General features: G+C 30.1%; 2 protein-coding genes across 3 annotated transcripts in view; one reads left to right on the top strand and one right to left on the bottom strand.

The window, feature by feature from the left end:
• Window positions 1-20737, bottom strand: part of LOC107444940 (glutamine synthetase) — a 99467-nt gene that overhangs the window by 57914 nt on the left and 20816 nt on the right. The window lies entirely within an intron of this gene.
• On the top strand, window positions 844-19215 carry LOC107444938 (uncharacterized). The gene is made up of 2 exons (XM_016059215.4): window positions 844-2496; window positions 16604-19215. Exons 1-2 carry the CDS (start codon window positions 1036-1038, stop codon window positions 18644-18646), a joined length of 3504 nt encoding a protein of 1167 aa, XP_015914701.2. The 5' UTR covers window positions 844-1035; the 3' UTR covers window positions 18647-19215.

The following is a 20737-nucleotide window of genomic DNA, read 5'->3' as shown; positions in this document are numbered from 1 at the left end:
AAAACTGCGGGTTACAAATTCATTTATAAAATGTTAGAAGTAGAAACACTTTTAATGTCGAATAAACATAATATATAAACACTTAAACATCAATTTGAACTTTACTCCAGAATTATTTTTTATGTTACAATTATAATGCTTAATAATTAAGTACAAATGTTAGGAAATATGCATAGGATGATTAGACATTACATGGCATAATTATTCTTTTAATTTAGATCCGAATTTTCTTTTCCTTACAACAGAATGTAAGAAAATTATATAAATATTGCAGCTAAGCTTTTATAAGAGAATACTTAATTTAAAAGTATTAAGAGCAAAGTATTAAGAACATACTCTTAATATCAAAATGACATACTTTTATTTAAAAACAAATAATAAACATAGCAAAGAAAACATTCATTTTTATTGTTACATTTATAAATATCTAAAAATTCGAAAACATTTTCGCCTAATTTCTTTTTTAAACACAAATCTCCTCTTTTCCAGTGTCTGTTTACGAAATAAATGTAAACACAATCCATCAATGAACCAATTGTTTCATCACACCAAATACGAGATTACGCGAGAACACAGACAGGCGTGCACAAAATTATTGAAATTTTTATTTTAATTCACAATAAACGCGATAACTTCCCAAATTCTTGCAACCATGAGTGATAGTCAACAGCCAATCACAGTGCGAAAAGCCCATCGATCCGACGTTATCATTTCCTTGTTGCCATTCTGTAGTAGAAACTATGGTTTAAAATTAGTTACCAATTCCTTAAAAGATAGAGACCCAGTCTCTTATAAATGATTAGTGTCAATAAGAGCTATAAGCTTATTCTTAACATATATGTAACGCTGTAGACTGCTGACAAATGACAATATTTGATGATGAAAATGCAGAGCACTTAACTATACTCAATAGTGATGTTTTTTAAACTGGTTTACATGCTTCTACAATATTAAAATTTTGATTTTCGTGATAATTTTGGATTGATGAAACCTATTTATCAATCTGGTTGCGCAAAAAGAAAGAAAAAGCTTTAAATGATGAAGCCAACAAAAAAATACGGAACTCGCCAGCGGAAATCAACTTCAAGTATTTCATTATCGCCTAAAAGATATAAGAAGAATGGAGCCAATCAAGATTCTTCAGAGCTGTTGAGTCGACCATCAACAAGTACTGCTTCTGATTCGCCTTCGACCTACTTTAAATCGGCTTTAAATGGCTATGTGAAAACAATCTACTTAACAAACGTAAACTTTTTGGATATAGAAGAATTTCTTTTATCCAATCAACAAACATTCAATGCTGAGGTGACAAAGAAGATGCAAATCCAAGATTTGAAAGTGAATTGTAGATTAACGGGTCTTTACAAGAAAGTTACAAATGATAAAATAGTGCGCGAGGAAAAGAATTTTGAAACTAAAAACACTCTGATTCTACTATCAACTGATTTAGAAGAGTTTTATTCAAGTATTATGAGCAAACTGTTGACCGAAGCAGAAGACTTTAAAACAAGGGATTCAGGTTGGTCATTGGATGAAATCATTGCATTTGAAATCCGCTTCAATAAATATAATCCTTTACGGGCTTCGGGATTCATCTCGCTTCCACCTGTTATTAATAATAAAGTGGCAGTTGTTAATGTTAAAAATGATGATAATGAATGCTTCAAGTGGGCAATTCTTTCTGCTCTACATCCCCCGCAAGCGAATCCAAATAGAATTTCTCACTACAGACCGTTTGCAAACACACTGAATTTTTCGAACATTCCCTTCCCCGTTAAACTGCAAGATGTGAAAGAGTTCGAAAAGTTAAATGACATCTCAATTAATGTGTATGGACTGGATGAAAAAAATGAAGTGTTTCCTCTAATTCTCACAGAACAAAAAAAACCTCAGCATGTTGATCTTTTATATTTGATAACTGAAACCGATTTTCATTTCTGCTGGATAAAACACCTCTCACGGCTGTTATCTCCTCAGTATTCTCGACATAATGGAAGAAAGTATATTTGCCGAAGGTGTTTGCAGTTTTTTACGACAAATGATATACTTACGAGGCATGAAGTGAGCTGCAATCAGCGCGAAGCTGTGCGAGTGAAAATGCCGACAGATAAATGGCTTAAGTTTAAAAACGTAAAGCATACTCAGCGAGTTCCCTTTGTAATATATGCGGATTTGGAGAGCTTACTGAAACCCATAGACTCTTGTGGGCCGTCTCCAGGTGCGTCGTTTACTGAAAAATATCAGAAACATGAACCCATCAGTTTTTGTTATTTTGTTTGTGGCATTGATGGACTTAATAAACCACCTTATGTTTATCGTGGAAGAGATGCAGCGAAAATATTTATGGAGAAAATGCGGGAGGAAGCACTTATCATCTATGAAAAATATAATAAACCGCGGCCAATGAAATCATTAACTAAAAAACAAACACATCAGTATGAGTCAGCAACTCATTGTTATGTGTGTGATAGTGAATTTTCTGTGAAAAATCGCAAGGTATGTTACTGTATTTATTATTTAAAAAAAATTTTTAAATTAATATTTTGCCTTCATGTTAATCCCATTCCTGGAATTCTGAAGTGCATTATTATGCTCGCATAAGAGTTAAACCGTAGTAAAATTTTTTATTGTATGGTATATATGTTATCAGTGGCGTGCCAACTTTTTTTTGACTGGGGGGGGGGCGAGCCAATGCAAAGTCATAAACTTTGGCCGATCTAATATTTAAAAATTAGTTGTATTATTTATATTGTAATTAACTTATTGTAATTATTTAAATTATTTCCGTTGTTTATGACTATGATTTAACTATTATGTTCTCACCAACAAATTAGTTAACAAAAATGATTTATTAATCGAAAACAAATTTAAAAAAAAAGTGAATTAAAATTTAATTACTTTTGTAATTTTACTCTTTTAAATTTGTTAATGTTGAGCAACACATTTTATAGATGCATTCTAATCATAATGACATGAAATGTTTTTTTGCTCCACTAAAACATATTGAATCAAGAATAATTTGTGATTTGCATTTAGATTTAAATTTAATCTCGAATGTAAATTTTCAATATACAAAAAATAAGAATTAAATTTATGATATCAATTTAATTTTAATGATAAAGCACAAGGTATAAAAAAATGAAACAAAGAAAGGACGTAAAAGAGGTTGATTTCTCAAATTGAATTTTATTTTATAACAAGTCTTCTGATTTTTCTGCTTTATTCCAAGGTGAAATATTTATTAAATTTTCATGATAAAGGACAAGGAATGAAAAAAATTAAAACAAATGAAGGAATTAATTTTCATTTTAAAATGACTTTTAATTTTAGAAAGCTATCTGATTTCTCTGGTTTATTCTAAAGTAAAAATTACGTTTACATAAAAGGAAAAACACATACATATTGTACAAAAATTAAAATATATGTTACGGTGAAACACCGAAATCTGGAGAATGTCGACATTCACCGGTGAATGTCAACATTCACGTAGTCGCTTGGTGTATGTCCGAAATGTTTGCTAAACACCCTTATTTCTGACTCTCACCGGTGAATGTCAACAATCACATAGTCGCTTTGGTGAATGTCCGAAATATTTGTTATATCCAATTTTATATTAATTTATTCGTTAATATTATTACAATTATTTGATATATTTATTCTATATTTTATTATTTACTGACGATAGATTAGAAGAAACATCAGTGCTTGGAGTATCGGGCAAATATATACCGGGCAATGGCACTTGACCTTAAAAAAAACATCAGTGTAGGGTATACCGGGGAAATGTATACCGGGCAGTGGCCCTAAACCTTTAAAAAACATCAGTGTAGGGTATAATGGGCAAATGTATACCAGGCAGTGGCACTTAACCTTAAAAAAACATCAGTGTAGGGTATACCGGGGAAATGCATACCGGGCAGTGGCACTAAACCTTTAAAAAACATCAGTGTAGGGTATAATGGGAAAATGTATACCAGACAGTGGCACTTAACCTTAAAAAACCCTCAGTGTAGGGTATACCGGGCAGTGGCACTTAACCTTAAAAAAAATCAGTGTAGGGTTAAAATATCAAGTAAATGTAATTATATCCACGAATAAATTCATATCAAATCGAATGTAATAAATATTTCGGACATTCACCAAAGCATATCTGTGATTGTCGACATACACCGGTGAGGGTCCGAATGTAATGAAATAATCGATCTTTCACCGACGTATTTGGTGTTTGTCGACATTCACCGGTGAAAGTCAACAACCACCGATTTCGGTCTTTCGCCGTGACATATACAGTGGTGGGGACACTTTTTGAAAGTTTCATGTTTTTCAACTTTGTGCGCTTGTAGAATATATTAATTTTCACTTAAATACAAACTTTTATATATCAAATTGAAGGTAATTTAATGTAGAATTTAATAATAATACAGTATTACAATATCTGTATTACAAAAAAGTTATGCAATTAATAGTAAGATCTATCTTAGATTTGCATTTTTTTAAAGTGATACTTACACAATCAATACTTAGTAGGATAACCTTTAATTTTTAAGACAGCTTCACAGCGTCTTTTCATCGAGTGAACGAAAAAATACATCGAAGCTGCCCTGTAACCAAAATTGATACCTTCCATCAGGGATCTCTTCTCCAACAACGCACCATTTATTTTTCAGCGGGATTCAGCTCCATGCCACACAGCAAAAGTATGCAAAGGATGCTTTCAAAATAAAGGTATAGATATATTACCATGGCCAGGAAACAGCCCTGATCTCAATCCAATTGAAAATTTGTGGCGACGTTTGAAAATTCTTGTACGATAAAAACGTTCATCCTATAAAAGACAACTTATTGAAGCTATAATTGATTCTTGGCACCATGTGATTACGAAAGATGAACTCCAAACACTCGTTCACTCGATGAAAAGACGCTGTGAAGCTGTCTTAAAAATTAAGGGTTATCCTACTAAGTATTGATTGTGTAAGTATCACTTTAAAAAAATGCAAATCTAGGATAGATCTTACTATTAATTGCCTAACTTTTTTTGTAATACAGATATTGTAATACTGTATTTATTATTAAATTCTACATTAAATTACCTTCAATTTGATATATAAACGTTTGTATTTAAGTGAAAATTAATATATTCTACAAGCACACAAAGTTGAAAAACATGAAACTTTCAAAAAGTGTCCACACTTTTGGCCACCACTGTATATCGTCCAGCGTGCCATATTTAAATATGTTTCTTATTTACAGAAGTATAATTTAAACACATCGTTAATTCTAAAATTACAACCAAACTTTTATTGTGTATTAAAGGTTACATGGTTATTATTATTTTTTTTAACTTAGCAATGTAATGTTATTTTTCGAATTATAGCTATTCAAAACAAAATTGGGTAGCTGGATAGCGAAAAAGACTAATGAAAATTTAAAAATTTTTTTTTGAAAAACCTAATGATATTGGGAAATTATGTTATATACTTTTAAAATACTTAAAAAACTTCAAGTATAAATTTAATGAAATATATTTAATGACTTTAAATTATTCTAACAAAATTTAGAGAAAACAATTTACAAAAATATCATTAACATAAACAACGTAAAAGCTAAAATCCGATGAAAATGAAATTTTAAAAAAATATTTACAATTAAACAAGAAATAAATCTGAAAAATTTTTTGTACTTTTAAAAATTATTACATAGTTTTCATGAAGACTTAGTATTTTATTAATTAGAATTCAGAGTTACGGGTTACAATGTTAATCACAAAAATAAACAAAAAGTCCCATTTAGCTTAAAAATGTTTGAAAAATAACAAGGACCAAGGAGTAAAAATTATTATAGAGAAAATGAAAATCCGAAGAAAATGATATTTCTTGAAATAACAAACAAAAAATCAAAGTAAACTACGAAGTTTGAAAATTAAAATGTGAGGAAAATGCATTTCAATATTACATGACTAAATGTAGATAGTAATAAAGTCAGACAAAAATCGTAATTACTAGGCCAGGTATACTGACAAAAAATGCATTAAACTATGTCTGACGCACAAGAAAATGAATAAATTAAGAGATTACTGATCATTACTGAGCAACCTTAGAATCGTCAGCCCTGTGTATAACTGAAAATTGCAAACATGAGAAGGTTCTGACTACATTGTTGGGACCATTTTTTTTTCTCCAGATTGCAGCTATCCCCATTATTTTAAGGGTCAAGAATCTATAAGTTGAAAAAATTTTTTTTATTCAAAGCAAGTAAGTTTTTGTGGGGGAAATTTCTTGACTCTTCATATCGTCTGCTTTTACACTACTCTAATTATTTCGCATACTTAAAGTTAAGCTATCGAACCATTCAAATTGAGTCTTGCGAAAATCCGATTGTTTGATCTAACAGTGTTCGCTTTGTTTATTTATTTATTTGCGCTCAATACATAGTTCGATTTTGCTATAAAATAGAAAGCTTTAGCCTCTTGCTCGTTCACGTACATAAATAAAGTGAATCCAGATTATTTGAAGTACCTGCACTGCACAGAATCACAAATTAAAAGTGCGTAAGCGTTGCGAGATATTACGCGAAAGAGCTAAACCTCTCTAATAACGAACTTACGTTTATGTTAGAACGAAATAATAATTTGTGTTTGGCGCGGTTTAGCCGCTTTTGTACATGTTCCGTAAATTTTCACATTTACCTGGACAATTAGAATGTGAAAAAACAATAGCTTTCTTTTATCTTTGTTTTTATCACTTTTAGTAAAAAAAATGTGATGCAAAAGAAAAACTAAATATAAATTACTATTAAATGAATATTCAATTATTTTAATAATTCTTTATAAAATTGAACATTGTTTTAAACTTTTTTTTAAAAAAATTGGGTGTCAATGTCAACTAGTAATTTTTGTTTGCTTCTTCGAAATGAGCTATTGTTACAATTAATAATTTTAGTTAAGATTTCTCAAAATTGGCAGGAAATCGCATGAACAATTGGAACTTAAGGCGAGGATTTTCATTTTGAGCGATTCAGAAAACTAATTATTAGAAGAGAATTTACACCTATAACTATAAAATCGATGATAGCTCCCGAATTTTACTTTGCCCAGGGACTTCTTTTTTCTCTTTCAATCGAAATCTTAAAAGAAATTATCGAATTTTTTTCTTTGATGCATACTTCTATATTCATTTTTGCATATTTTTAACTTTCCGAAATTATTTTTTAAGAAATAACTTGTTTTTTGTTCATAAATTTTAAAATTCTAAAAAATTTACTGAAATTAATTTTTAATTGGACTAAATATTAAAGTTTTATCATTTTACGTAAACTAAATGAGAAACAAATTAGTTAGATAACTTTTAAAACTGGATATGATGAATTTGAAAACTGAAGATAAAAACAACATGCGATATATGTTATTTATGTTAATTGATGATTAAAACAACAAACACAAAAACAACAATCTTACCGCCAAAAGAGTTCTATTGATATTGTCTATCAAAGAAAAAATTAAAAAGAAGCTATTAAGGATATAGGCCATCAAATAAAACTAAAGTATTTTGATTCAGATACTATTATTATTATCCGGTATACAGAAAGCCAGGTATGATGAAATTAACAGGTCACACACTGAAAATTGTATTTTGAAGGTCTTAAAACATCAAAAAATGGATTTAATATAAAATTAAGACATTGTTGAAAGTATATCTCTGTCTATATATAATATGGTTACCATATGACTCATAGGATATAAAATGATATAGCAAAATTAAAAAAGAATAATAATATTTGGAGTTGATTTAATTCATAAAGTTATTACTTATTATTATTTTTTAACGAAATTTTTCAGACAATTTTAGTAAATATCTGTATTGTTATATTGATTTTAAAGTTTATAAAACTGGCGCATATATCACTTGCAATGGAAGCTTCTAACTTAAAATTAAATAAATAAAGTAAACTTAAAAAAAGTCTTTAATAAAGTATCACTAGGCAACAAGGTAGTTATAGTGCAAGTCATGAAGTTTCAATTTTACAAAACTTCTTGAACATGTTTAATATATTGTTTAATACATGTTTAATATATTGTTATGAAAGGAAATCACTTCTAGGTTTCAAATCGATGTGTGTATTTGCACGTGCTATAGAAATTAGATGAAATTTTAGGGTTTTCTGTATCACACATGCTCTCCTTTTAAAAAGTAATCGGCAGTTATATCTTTAACATCGAGGTTAAAATAAAGTTGCGTTACTCCCGTGTGTAAAAATATGGCTATATTTTGAGAAGGAACCATTTTTGAATATTTCGCCTATTGATCAGAATGACATGTATCTGATTAGAGTATTCTTATCTGATTAGATTCACGACGTCATGCAATTATATATGACTAAACAATCATGACACAAACCTTTTTTTTCTTTTTTTTTAAAAATTCAAAAGCAAATATTATACCAAAGAAAATCGTCTTACAACTTTTTTCCTAAATAAAAAAACTCTTTTTAATGACTTGTCTTGACAATGAAATTTATTTGCTTCGAATTTTTAAGGAGAAATTTTTTTTAAAAAATGTGGAAAAATGAACTAAATTTAAGCAGTTTTTTGTGTAGTGTTTTTCTCATCTTGTTCCAGTTTAATTTATCTGGATTTAAATCGTAATTGCAATCGTAAAAAAAAAAATATATATATATATAGTATATATTAAATTGAGTAGGAGAAATTTTCACATTTTAAGAAATAATAAGTCACAATAGTGTTGATCGAATTAATTTCTTACCCTCTATCAACAGTATTTATAATTTTGGCATTAAAACCTTTAAAAATTAATACTTTAAATTCAGAAAAATTATTCATGAAAAAATCTTCTTCAAAGTTAATTAGCACAAGTTAATTAACGTCATTTGACCATCCAATAAAATTATGATTTAAAAAAACTACAAAAATTATGTTTAAATTTTTTCCCCTCCAATGTTACGGAAACAAATTGAATAAAATATGTGTTTTGTATAATTAAATTTTTTATTACGGAGAATAATAAAATATTATGGAAATTTTTAATGAAGCTTTTTTTAAGAATAATTTTTTGATATATATTTATTGTTAAAAATGTAAATGGTAGTTACTTTTTTGTATTAAGATGAAAATTATCATTTGTTAGACAAATTATTGTTGATGCATAAAAGTTTTTTCAAATGGTTTATTTGACATGAGAGAGAGAAATTATGTAAGAAATTTGGTGTTTGAGCTCTGCTCTACGTAATCATATAATATATATAATCATATATAATGGTTATCATATAAGATTAAAATAAAATGGTCAATTTAAAAAAATAGAAAAAGGTAAAAAAAAAAAAACACCTTTTGGAGCTGATATAATGCATTCTCCATCGTGTTATTTTCTTGTTTTTAGAATTAACAGTTTTTCGGTCTCTTTTATTTATTTACTTTAAGTATATTAAACTACAATAGGCATCACTTTTTGTGTAATAAAAGCAAAAGATTTGAAATTAATTTCAATAAAATAAAGACAATGATGATCTTAAAGAACTGTTATTAAAATGTACCGCCTATAAGTCGAAAGAATGATTGAAAATACAAAATCAAGTTTTTTTTTATTTCAACGTACTTTATTTATTATTTTTTTTATTGACTGGATTTTTTAAAAAAAATTAAAGGTTGAATTTCATTTTTTAATCAAAATCTTGTTTAAAAGCAAAAAAAAATTCAAAAAATTATTTTACAATTTAAAAGATAAATAAATTCGTAATATAAACTAATAACAAAATCCATACACAAACAATAAACGGTGAAATCATGACCTAATGTTCTATTTAAATGAATTTGATATACGAGCATAATAAAAGCATTTATTATACGAACAACTATATAAAACAATTCTAAAAGCACATTAAAGCATTAAATAATTTAATGAAATGAAAACCTTACCTCCTTCGAAATCGTTTATTGTTATTCAACGAGAAGCTTCATTAAGAATTATTAATGGATGACACGATTTATGTTAAAAAGAACTGTTGCAAATAATTTATCAAACTGATGTAGAAAAGAAAAAAGAAGAAAAAAAAGTCAAATAATGTAAACAATTAAGCAAAATAAAAAAATATTCTTTAATTTAAAATTGATAACTTAAATGATGTAATTAAACCAGCTAAAAAAGAAAATTCAACAGAGAGCGTTTTTTAATGTTATTCTTAGAAAAGTCTCATCAGAAAATGACCACAGAAAATATCAGCAAGAGTCTTTCCCAGTTTATATCCCTTAAAAACATCAGTTTTCTCACAAAATCTATAATTGAAGGTTTGAGACAATTTATGATGAGATATCCAAATAAGATAAGGTTCTGGGGATATCTGACATTTTAAAAAGAGTACAAAGGGTCATAAAAATGAAAAAGAAGCAAAATTATTTTTTCCCATAGTGGTAGCTGTTTTCGAGGAGTCAAATAACTGTCTTTGTGGGCCACCAGAATTATGTGCGGAGGTGGGTGGAAAGGAAATTGTTGAGTATCGAGGGATTCTTTGAAACCAATTTTTATCAGTGAAGGATACCTTTTATTACTCTTTCCAGGGAAGGGTAAAAGAAATGAAATTATTTTAGTTCTCTAAACGTTTGATATATTTTTTTCGCAATGCGTTTTTTGAGATGAATTTGTTTTTAAAATTGTATTTTTTTTATTTCGTTTAATTACGTATATAGAAAGTTTATCATGTGTGAAAAAAAATGTCTTTGTCTTACGAAAACGAAATTTTCTATTTGAAAAAAAAAAAAAAAACAGTTTTTTTTTTTTCTAAAATTACCAATTTAACTTAATTTTATTTTCACGAATGTCTAAATTTCAGAAACGGCAAAGGACATTATTCACCCTTCAATAAAATTTCCGAGGAAAATAAGATTTTTGATTTCGAAAATTGCTTTAAAGTAGAAAAAAATAGCACATTTTTTCAAAAGTTGCCAATTTAACTTGGCTTCATTCTTGCGAATGTCTAAATTTCAGAAGGGGCTAAGCATACTATTCACCCCCTCAATTATATTTCAGAAGAAAATAAATTTAAAAAACTTTAAAGTTGAAAAAAAGTTCTCTACATTTTTTCTAAAATTACCAATTTAACTTAACTTTATATTCACGAATGGCTAAATTTCAGAATGGGCGAAGCACATTTTTCGCTCCTTCAGTTTAAATTCACAGTAAAATAAAGTTTTTAATTTTGAAAATAGTTTTAAAGTAGAAAAAAATAGTGTTTTTTTTTTCTAAAGTTACCAATTTAACGTGGCTTCATTCTCATGAATGTTTAAATTTCAGAAGGGACTAAGCACACTATTCGCCCTCTCAACTGAATTTCAAAAGAAAATAATAATAATTTTTTTTTTTAAGGAAAAAAAACTTTAAAGTTGAAAAAAATTCTTTTTTTCTTTCTGAAATTACCAATTTAATTTAACTTCATTTCCAAGAATGGCTAAATTTCAGAAGGGGCGACGCACATTATTCGCCCCCTCATTTTAAATTCGCAGTAAAATTAAGTTTTTGATTTCGAAAACAACTTTAAAGTAGAAAAAAACGACTCTTTTTTCTAAAGTTATCAATTTAACTTGACATTATTTTCACGAATTGCTAAATTTCAGAAGGGGCGAAGCATATTATTCGCCGCAATTCAATTAAATATCAGAAGAAAATAAAATATTTGGTTATGAAAATAGCTTTAAAGTAGAAAAAAATAGACCTTTTAAAAAATTTACCAATTTAATTTGACTTCATTCTCACGAATGTCTAAATTTCGAAAGGGACTAATCAAACTATTCGCTCCCTCAATTAAATTTCAGAAGAAAATAATGTTATTTTTAAAAAAAATAATTTAAATTTGAAAAAGAGTTCCTTTTTTTAAAAAAATTACCAACTTAACTTTATTTTCAAGAATGGCTAATTAATGAAGGGGCGAAGTACATTATTCGCCCCCTCAATTTAAATTCACAGTAAAATAAAGGTTTTAATTTCAAAAATAGCTTTAAAGTAGAAAAAAAAAAGTTCTTTTTTTTTCTAAAGTTATCAATTTAACTAGGCATTATTTTCACGAATGGCTAAATTTCAGAAGGGACGAAGCACATTGTTCACCCTTCAATTAAATTTCAGAAAAAAAGTTTTTTACTTAGAAAATCGCTTAAAAGTTGAGAAAAAGGGAGTTCTTTCTCTAGGTTTACTAATTTAAATTGACTTCATTTTTGTGAATGCCTGAATTTCGGAAGGGACGAAAAGCATTATTCGCCTTTTTATTAAATATCACAGGAAAATAAAGTTCTCTTTTTGAAAAATAGCTTCAAAGTTGAAAAAAAAGAGCCTTACCTTTATATTTATTATAACCTCTTACTTTAATTTCAGAGGAAAATAACTTCGAAGTTCAATGAAAAAGTTTTTTTTTCCCATCAAACTTTACTTTTTTACTATTTTTAATCGTAATTTTTCTTGATTTTATTTTCTCGACTGTTTAAATTTCAGGAGGGGCGAAACATATTGTTTGCCCCCTAACTAAAATTTCAGAGGGGGTGACGTCCCCCTCTACCCCCCCCCCCCTCGGCTGGCATGCCACTGTATATTATAGTATAAATTTTAATCATCGCACTAATTAAATAAATACTAAAGAACGTGGAAAAGCATATATAATAGTTCAAAGACCAACATGCTATAATTTCAGTTCAATTTCTATAGTTACCTATAATTTCTTTTTATTCTATTTTATTAAAAACTGATAAAGCTTCTTCATTATAGAACCAGAACTATAGTTGAATTCCAAGTGTAACAGAGGGGAAACCACAAAAGTATTTTATTCTAAAAAATATATTAAATATTTCTGAAAACAAAAATTTTACTAAAATATGCTACTTTAAGGTGCAATGTTTAATTAATTAGCATAAGTTGAAATTGTTGAAATTTAATTAAAGGTACTTGTAACAGAGGGGACATTTTTGACATGCACGTGCACTGTTATTTATGTTAAATTCTGTGATTTGAACCATCCTAAACATTATCTGTAATTTTTTTTTAAAATTGTCATACGACTTTTAAAACTCCTACCCCCCTTTTTTTAAGTCCAAATCTGTGATTTGGACCATCCTAAACATTATCTGTAATTTTTTTTAAAATTGTCATAAGACTTTTAAAACTCCAAGCCCCCTTTTTTTAAGTCCAAATAATGTATCGTAACGGAGAGGACATCTTATGAATCAGAGGGGAGGTCTTTGAAAAAAAGGGAAATATCACTGCTAAAAGTGACTCTTCGGTTGTTTAAAGTTGGAGTTGGCAGCACTGCTATACTTGAAATCCGTGATACATCTTAGTAGTTATATTTGAAAGTTTTTATTTTACCAGACCCTGTTTAAAACAAGAGCATTGTTTGTTTCTTTCTCAATTTCAGTTATTTGGGCAACAAAACTAACTACCCAATTTTTCCCTAGAATTTTTTACACTTGCAAAATTTTATAGCGCAACATCAAAAGCATCTCAGTGTTTTAAATGGTGGTTTGTGTACATTAAATATGCCAGGTTCCAAAGTCCACCAAGTTCCCTAAATAATTCAATACCTCTGAGGGTACTGATCGAGGAGATCCCTTGTCTTTTGGATTGGGTTCAAAATTACAAGGCTACGGAGTTGAACATTGGTAGCTGTAAACTCAAATTTGGGTCGACTGTTTAATGACAGTTATAAAATGAGAAGTCAATTGAGCGATTGTTGCAAGTCGCTATATTTAGTAATTCTATGTAATTATTAGGCAAGCAACTGTGATTTTAATAGAGAATTCACATTTTCGTCAATAGCACATACACAATGGTGTTTTACCTACGCATAAAATATGGATAGGTCGTAGTACAGGAAAACTTAGAATTACCAATTTTTATGTTTGGATGCATCTGCCTTGATACTTGATATGCTTCCATCAAGGTGCACATTTAACTTTGTGGACTTTCTGTCCATTTTCTTTGAAAATCATGCACTCAGCTCTACCAGAAGTCTGGTAACTAAGTTTATCAGATGAGTTGAAATTTATTACAAGTTTTTTTGTTGTTTCATCAGAAACTTTGTTACTGGGCTATTTCTTTTGTTTTGGTAGTAAGGTTACAGAGTATGCATAGAACAGTACAACATTTTAATTGAGAATGCACGGTTTGCTTTCTTAATAGCTTTCCCCAATGCCTAAAGAATATTATAAAGAGGAATATATCGTTCCTGTATTTCTACTGCTTATATCAGTACCTTTTTCTTTTTGATTTGTCTTTCTTTTTTTTTTCCCCTCAAAATACTTCTGTTATCATAAATTTTCGTTTTATATTCCTTATCTTTCTTCTTACAAATATCTTCTTCTTTTTTTTTTAACATTCTAGTTCTATATTCCTCATTCTTTCTGCTGCTGCTATTCTCACTAAACACACTATTAAATAAAAATGACAGAGCTTTGTATAAAAGGTGTGCTCTAATACTGGAGGAACTGGTTTAAACTAGTTGAATCAAGATGCATTAGCACTTGTTTTCATTCCTAGAGTTTCGTTCTAATGGTCAACCTATCAATTTAATGCAACTGAGCGGACATAAGTTTTGTCCTCTCTGTTACATCCCCTCTGTTATATGAGAAACTTAAAAATTAAAAAAAAAATGTTTTCTCAAAAATATAACATAACATAATTGTACTAATAGATTTTATTGTAAAAACCAAATATTAAGTTAAAAAGTTTTTTTGTGTAATGAATAAAATAAACTTAATAGAATAATTGTAACAGAGGGGGCAGCATATAATAGAATAATTGTAACAGAAGGGACAGCATGAAAAAAAAGTTTTTTTGACGGTAAGCACTGCATAATTGCACTCGGGAACAATTTATTTTACAATATAAATTAAACTACAGTGAAACCAAACCTCCTGTTGTGGACATTCCTGCAAAACGGACGCCTCTCAATACGGGCATGTTTTTAATTCCCCAGGAATCTTCGATGAATGAACCATTATTTATATTCTCTGCAAAGCGGACACTCCCGAAACCGTACGCAGACAGTCATTTTGGCCCTGAAGTGTTATTTTCTATCTCTTCAAACTGGAAACTACTTTTTCTAAATTTTAGGGGAAAAAAACTATTTCTGCTTTAAATTGCATGGGGAAAAAATGCAACTTTTCACCATTTTTAAAACAAGCAATTTTTTTGTCTTATCCTCTTATCCATGACTAAAAATATTGTTAAGCTATTTCACTACTGAAGAATCAATCTTTCTCCTTTCACGTAGCCTTATCTTTGTAAAGAAAGGAGATACTGCTCTCCTGAAATAATTCGGACAGCAACATCTTTTCATCTGGACCATGCTGGTTATGAGACCCCTCAAGTTAAAATGACATCTTAAATGCTCTCAATGCTTCTTCCCCATTGAAAATTTCTTATTGATTTGAAGACTGTGTTAAAAAAGAGAGCAGTAATATGTGTTCATATAAATGAAACACTTATTCAGACACTTTACAGCTGATCAATTGTGAATAATCAACTCCATAGGTCCTCGTGACTTAACTGTGAATTGTGGGAGGTTTACTTTCAAGAAGGTATTAGCCAGGGGGGGGGGGGGAACGTAATTTTAAACAATTCAGTCAAAATGGAAAATAAATCCAAATTGCTGAAGTACGAAAATGAAGAAACTAATTCTAATCTAATAATTCTGTTAAAGTGCAAAATAAATCTAATTCAGAGTAGTATGGAAATAAAAACTGTTCTAAATTACTCGGTTAAAATGCTAAATGCATCCGAATCGCAGAAGAATGGGGGGGAAAGTATTCTTATCTAATAATTCAATTAAACGCAAATCGCTGAAATACAAAGAGAAAAAAATGGTTATAATCTATTAATTCAAATTGGACACAAATTAAAACAAAATCGCTGAAGTATAAAAACGGAAGAAAAGGTGAGGGTGTTTCAAAATTAATTGAGAAATCGATTAAAATTTAGTATATTTCTATAACTACAAATACGGGAGAAGCTAGATAACAGGGACCAATGTTGAAAATAATGAAAGATCAAGGTAGAGAAGTGAAACTGATTTTATTTCAAAATGGCGCAAGACGAAACTTTGTCCAAAATGCGTGAGATTCGCACATTTTGAAATCGATTAATAGAGAGAGCTAATTTTGCGCAGTATTAATTTTTTAATGCGAGAAAAGAAAAAAAAATTGAGAGATTCTCCAGCTGTAGGGAAAACACTGCTATAATCATGCATAACTCCAAAAAAATAACTCTTGAATTCATAAATTACAACAAATTTCCTTTAAAAAGGTACCAAATACAAGGATATTGCTTAAACTTTAAAAATTCACTACTAGTTTCAGTTGGTATGGAATTCAACTATAGTATGTTGGTTTATGTGGTATTAGGTATTATTTCTGCTTTCTTCCCATTCCTTAGCTTTATCCAAGCAGAAGCATAGAACAAAGTTAGCATTTTCTTCGCCTGTGCATTATATAAATTTTTTTTAAGTATTGAAGTTTATTACATCATTATCAGTAACATCATTCTCAACCAATGAGAACAAGCATTGCATAACTTTTTTTTAACATGCGTTCAATAAAGTTCTTTTTCTGTTGTAGGTCACAGATCACTGCCATGTAACACGGATATTTCGTGGGGCAAGCTGCAACAAGTGCAATATGCAAATTACAGTGCCAAATTTCATCCCCGTCATTTTTCACAATTTTTCCGGCTATGACAGTCATCTTTTTATTAGGGAACTAGGAAAAAACGGAGACAATATCAATGCTATTGCTGAAAACACCGAAAAATATATTTCCTTTTCTGAGTATGTTTCAGGAAAAATTTACCTTCGTTTTATCGACTCTTCCCGTTTCATGGCCAGCAGTTTGGATCAGCTCGCAAGAAATCTAACTCGTAATCAATTTGTCAACATGAAGAAGTTTTTCTCACGACCACAAGTGCCTCTAGTACTCCGTAAAGGAGTATATCCATACGATTACATTGATCATGAAAATAAATTTAAAGAAACGACATTACCTCCACCAAGTGCTTTCCATTCCAAATTAAATGACTGCCCAATTTCTAATGAAGATTACGAAAATGCAAAAAAAGTTTGGCAAACTTTTAAGATGTCTTCACTTGGAGAATACTCAGATCTTTATGTAAAAACGGATGCTTTGCTCCTGGCTGATGTGTTTGAAAATTTTAGAGATGTATGCATGAGACATTATAATTTGGATCCAGCCTGGTACTTCACGGCACCAGGATTATCATGGGATGCAATGCTTAAGAAAACTAAGATTTCCATAGAGCTTCTCACTGACTATGATATGATTCTTTTCATAGAAAATGGTATTCGTGGTGGTATTTCACAATGCTCTCACCGCTATGGATCTGCGAACAATAAGTATATGGAAGCCTATGATTCATCGAAGCCATCTAATTATTTATTGTACTTAGATGCAAACAACTTATACGGTTGGGCCATGTCTCAGCCATTACCCCTTCAAGATTTTAAATGGGTAGAACCACCAACGGATGTGTTATCCATTTCGGATGATGGTCCACTTGGTTTCATCTTTGAGGTGGACTTAGATTACCCCAAAGATCTTCATGACCAACATTCTGATCTTCCTCTTGCACCAGAAACCAGGATTCCACCTGGGTGCAAAGATAAAAGACTGCTCACAACTCTTTACCATAAGGAAAAGTACGTTCTTCACTATCGTAATTTAAAGTTCTACTTAGAACAAGGATTAATATTAAAAAAGGTTCATAGAGTTCTCCAGTTCAATCAGTCCCCATGGTTGAAGAATTACATTGATTTGAACACTGACCTCCGGACAGATGCCGCTAATGAATTTGAAAAATCTTTTTTTAAACTAATGAACAATGCCGTTTTCGGCAAAACATTGGAAAACATCCGTAAACATGTAAACATCAAGCTATGCAGTTCTGAAAAGAAGGCAGAGAAATTAATTTCTCGGTACAATTTTCGTGACAGGACCATCCTTACTGAACAACTAATAGCGATCCACATGAGAAAAACTGAAATTACATTTAATAAACCTATCAGCATCGGAATGGCTGTACTGGACATTTCAAAAATCCTTATGTATAAGTTTCATTATACGAAAATGAAAACGAAGTATGAAGAGAAAATTAAATTACTCTATACTGATACTGATAGTTTCATTTATGACATCACTACTGAAGATGTCTATTCAGATATGAATGAAGATTTGGATAGTTTCGATACTAGTGATTATCCTGAGGATAATATTTATGGTACTCCTCGAAAAAATAAAAAAGTTTTGGGAGTTATGAAAGATGAGAATAATGGAGAGATCATGATTGAATTCATAGGTTTAAGATCCAAAATGTATGCTTTTAAAGTCAAGGAACAGGTAACCAAGAAACTGAAAGGTATTAAGAAAGCAACAATTGAAAAAAGGATTGAGTTCGAAGATTATAAAAAATGCCTTTTTGAGAATCAAGAACTTCATACCACAATGAATACAATTCAATCCAAGAGACATGAGTTAACGTCAGTAACAATTAATAAATTAGCTTTATCACCTTATGATCATAAACGCTATGTTTTAGATGATAAAGTAAGCACAGTTCCTTTTGGACATTATTTATTTCCAGAAAGTTGAGAATGACTAAGGGAAAATTATAAATCGATCGAAAAATAATTCTTTTTTGAGTGGATCTCTTACGATGGTGTTATTAAGAGCAACTGACATTTATTTGAGACCATCTCCTTAAACATAACAGTTTGGAAAAAAAACATTCGGATAAGAAAGCACCATTGCATAAATTGAATGAATTAATTTTATTTTTTTTCCTCTTAAATGTCATATATGAAATCCCTTTCAATATACAGGGTGTCTCAGTTAAACGTTTCAGAACTCCTAAGAGGGGTAGGGTGCATCCTGACGACTCGGAATCATATAGCAATGCGGGGTCAGAAATGCCTTCCTGAAGCGGGGATGTACACTGAAGCACCTTAAAGAAAAGACCGTAAGTGAAAAATCGTTTTAATAATACATTACCACCCTACCCCTCTTAGGAGTTCTGAAACGTTTAACTGAGACAACCTGTATTTATTTCTCCATTAAAATTGTATAATTAAAACAAAACTTTAAGAAATCTGCTAAGTATGCTCACAGAAATGCAAATTGGAAACCTAAAAAATAAATAAATGATTCTTCATTGTTTTAAATCTTTTGACATTAATGTTGTCGTTAAAGTTATAATTATTTTCTCTCTGGTAAAAATAATTTTTTTTAAGCAACCACACATGCATAAAGAAGAACATACAATTATTTAGTTCCTCGACAGATGGCAGCATTACATTACTTCATTCGCTCGATGGTTCACTCCAGGACAAACAAATCCCATCTGGGCACTATGAGGATTAGTGCGAAAGTTGACGTTGATAGGGGTTGAACCAGTGGTCGGGGTATACTTCTTTTCGATGGTAGAACATCCAACTACTACAAATCCGAAGGTCCCTGGTTCAATCCCAGTCAGCGCCAACCAACACCTCATCCGCACTCCTCCAACAGGGTGACACAGACGCGATTTGTTTGTCGTGTCAAAGTTAACCATGGAACGAAACGAAATACTCTAGTGCTGCCATCTGCTAATACTGTACTCAGTTGATGAGAAGAATAAAATAATTAACTATTAATTAAAATATTAATAACTGTATAATAATATTATATTAACAAATAAGGCGCAAAAAAATATATATATATATTTTTGTTTGATGATAAATTATTGATTATAAGTTACACCCTTGTGCAAATTAATTGAAACAAACTCAATAAATTCAGAAAACTAAGAGAAAATGCTATTTTATTTAAATTTATACAAACTCAAAAATTTATAGTACATAATATGATCTCCACGACGCTTTATTAACATTTGGACACGATTCGGCATGGATTCCACTAATTTTTTACAGTCATTTATAATATTTGTGTCCTTGTACCACACATGAATTAACGCCGTGATTAGCTTCTCCATAGTTGTACAGTCCATATTTAATAGGCGATTCTTGCATATGGCCCAGAGATTCTCAATTGGGTTGATATCCGGAGAGTTCCCTGGCCATTCCAATGTCTCAATTTGATTCTTAGACATGAATTTCTTGACAATTTTGGACGTATGGCAAGGAGCTAAATCCTGTTGAAAAATCCCTGTTCCATCAGGGTATCGTTTCTTCAACTCTGGAACAACTTTTTTTCCCAGAATAGTAATGTACTGCTCAGAACGCATCATACTGTCAATAGGCTGCAAAGGTCCAACCCCATTGTAACCGAAACAACCCCAAAACATCTTCTTTAAAAAACACGAAAAAAAAAGTTTGTTTCAATTAATTTGCACAAGGGTGTAAAAGAGCATGTAAAGCATCCCCAAAATGAATGATTATACCTTTATTTAAAAAAATGCGCAGGCCACGGGATTGCGGGTACTATAATTACGAAGATAAGACATCCTCAAGAAATCCTAATAATTAATCCTGTTTTCGTACTCTGTCTGCTGCGCACTCTCCTTTCAGTGAAGGCGAAAGTTTAACTTGCTATTGGCAGTAAATAAAAAAGACTTCAAGCTTTTAAATTTCTATCCATAAAACTAATATCTTTCAAGAATCTCAATCCTGTTTTCGTATTCTCAAATCCTATCTCATAATAACTAAATTGCAAGCACATTAAAAACTTTAGTTCATTGTATTTAAA

This window comes from Parasteatoda tepidariorum, chromosome 3, assembly GCF_982258835.1.
Source record: "Parasteatoda tepidariorum strain Cologne lab strain chromosome 3, Ptep-v5.0, whole genome shotgun sequence".
Classification (NCBI taxonomy): Eukaryota; Metazoa; Arthropoda; class Arachnida; order Araneae; family Theridiidae; genus Parasteatoda; species Parasteatoda tepidariorum.
The sequence above is the reverse complement of the archived record's forward strand: the minus strand, read 5'-3'. Positions and strand labels throughout refer to the sequence as shown.

Excerpts from the sequence above, each read along its gene's own strand:
- LOC107444938 (XM_016059215.4), top strand. The coding sequence starts at position 1,036 with ATGATGAAGCCAACAAAAAAATACGGAACTCGCCAGCGGAAATCAACT. Across the intron at positions 2,497-16,603 it reads TTTCTGTGAAAAATCGCAAG|GTCACAGATCACTGCCATGT; the intron begins GTATGTTACTGT and ends TTTCTGTTGTAG.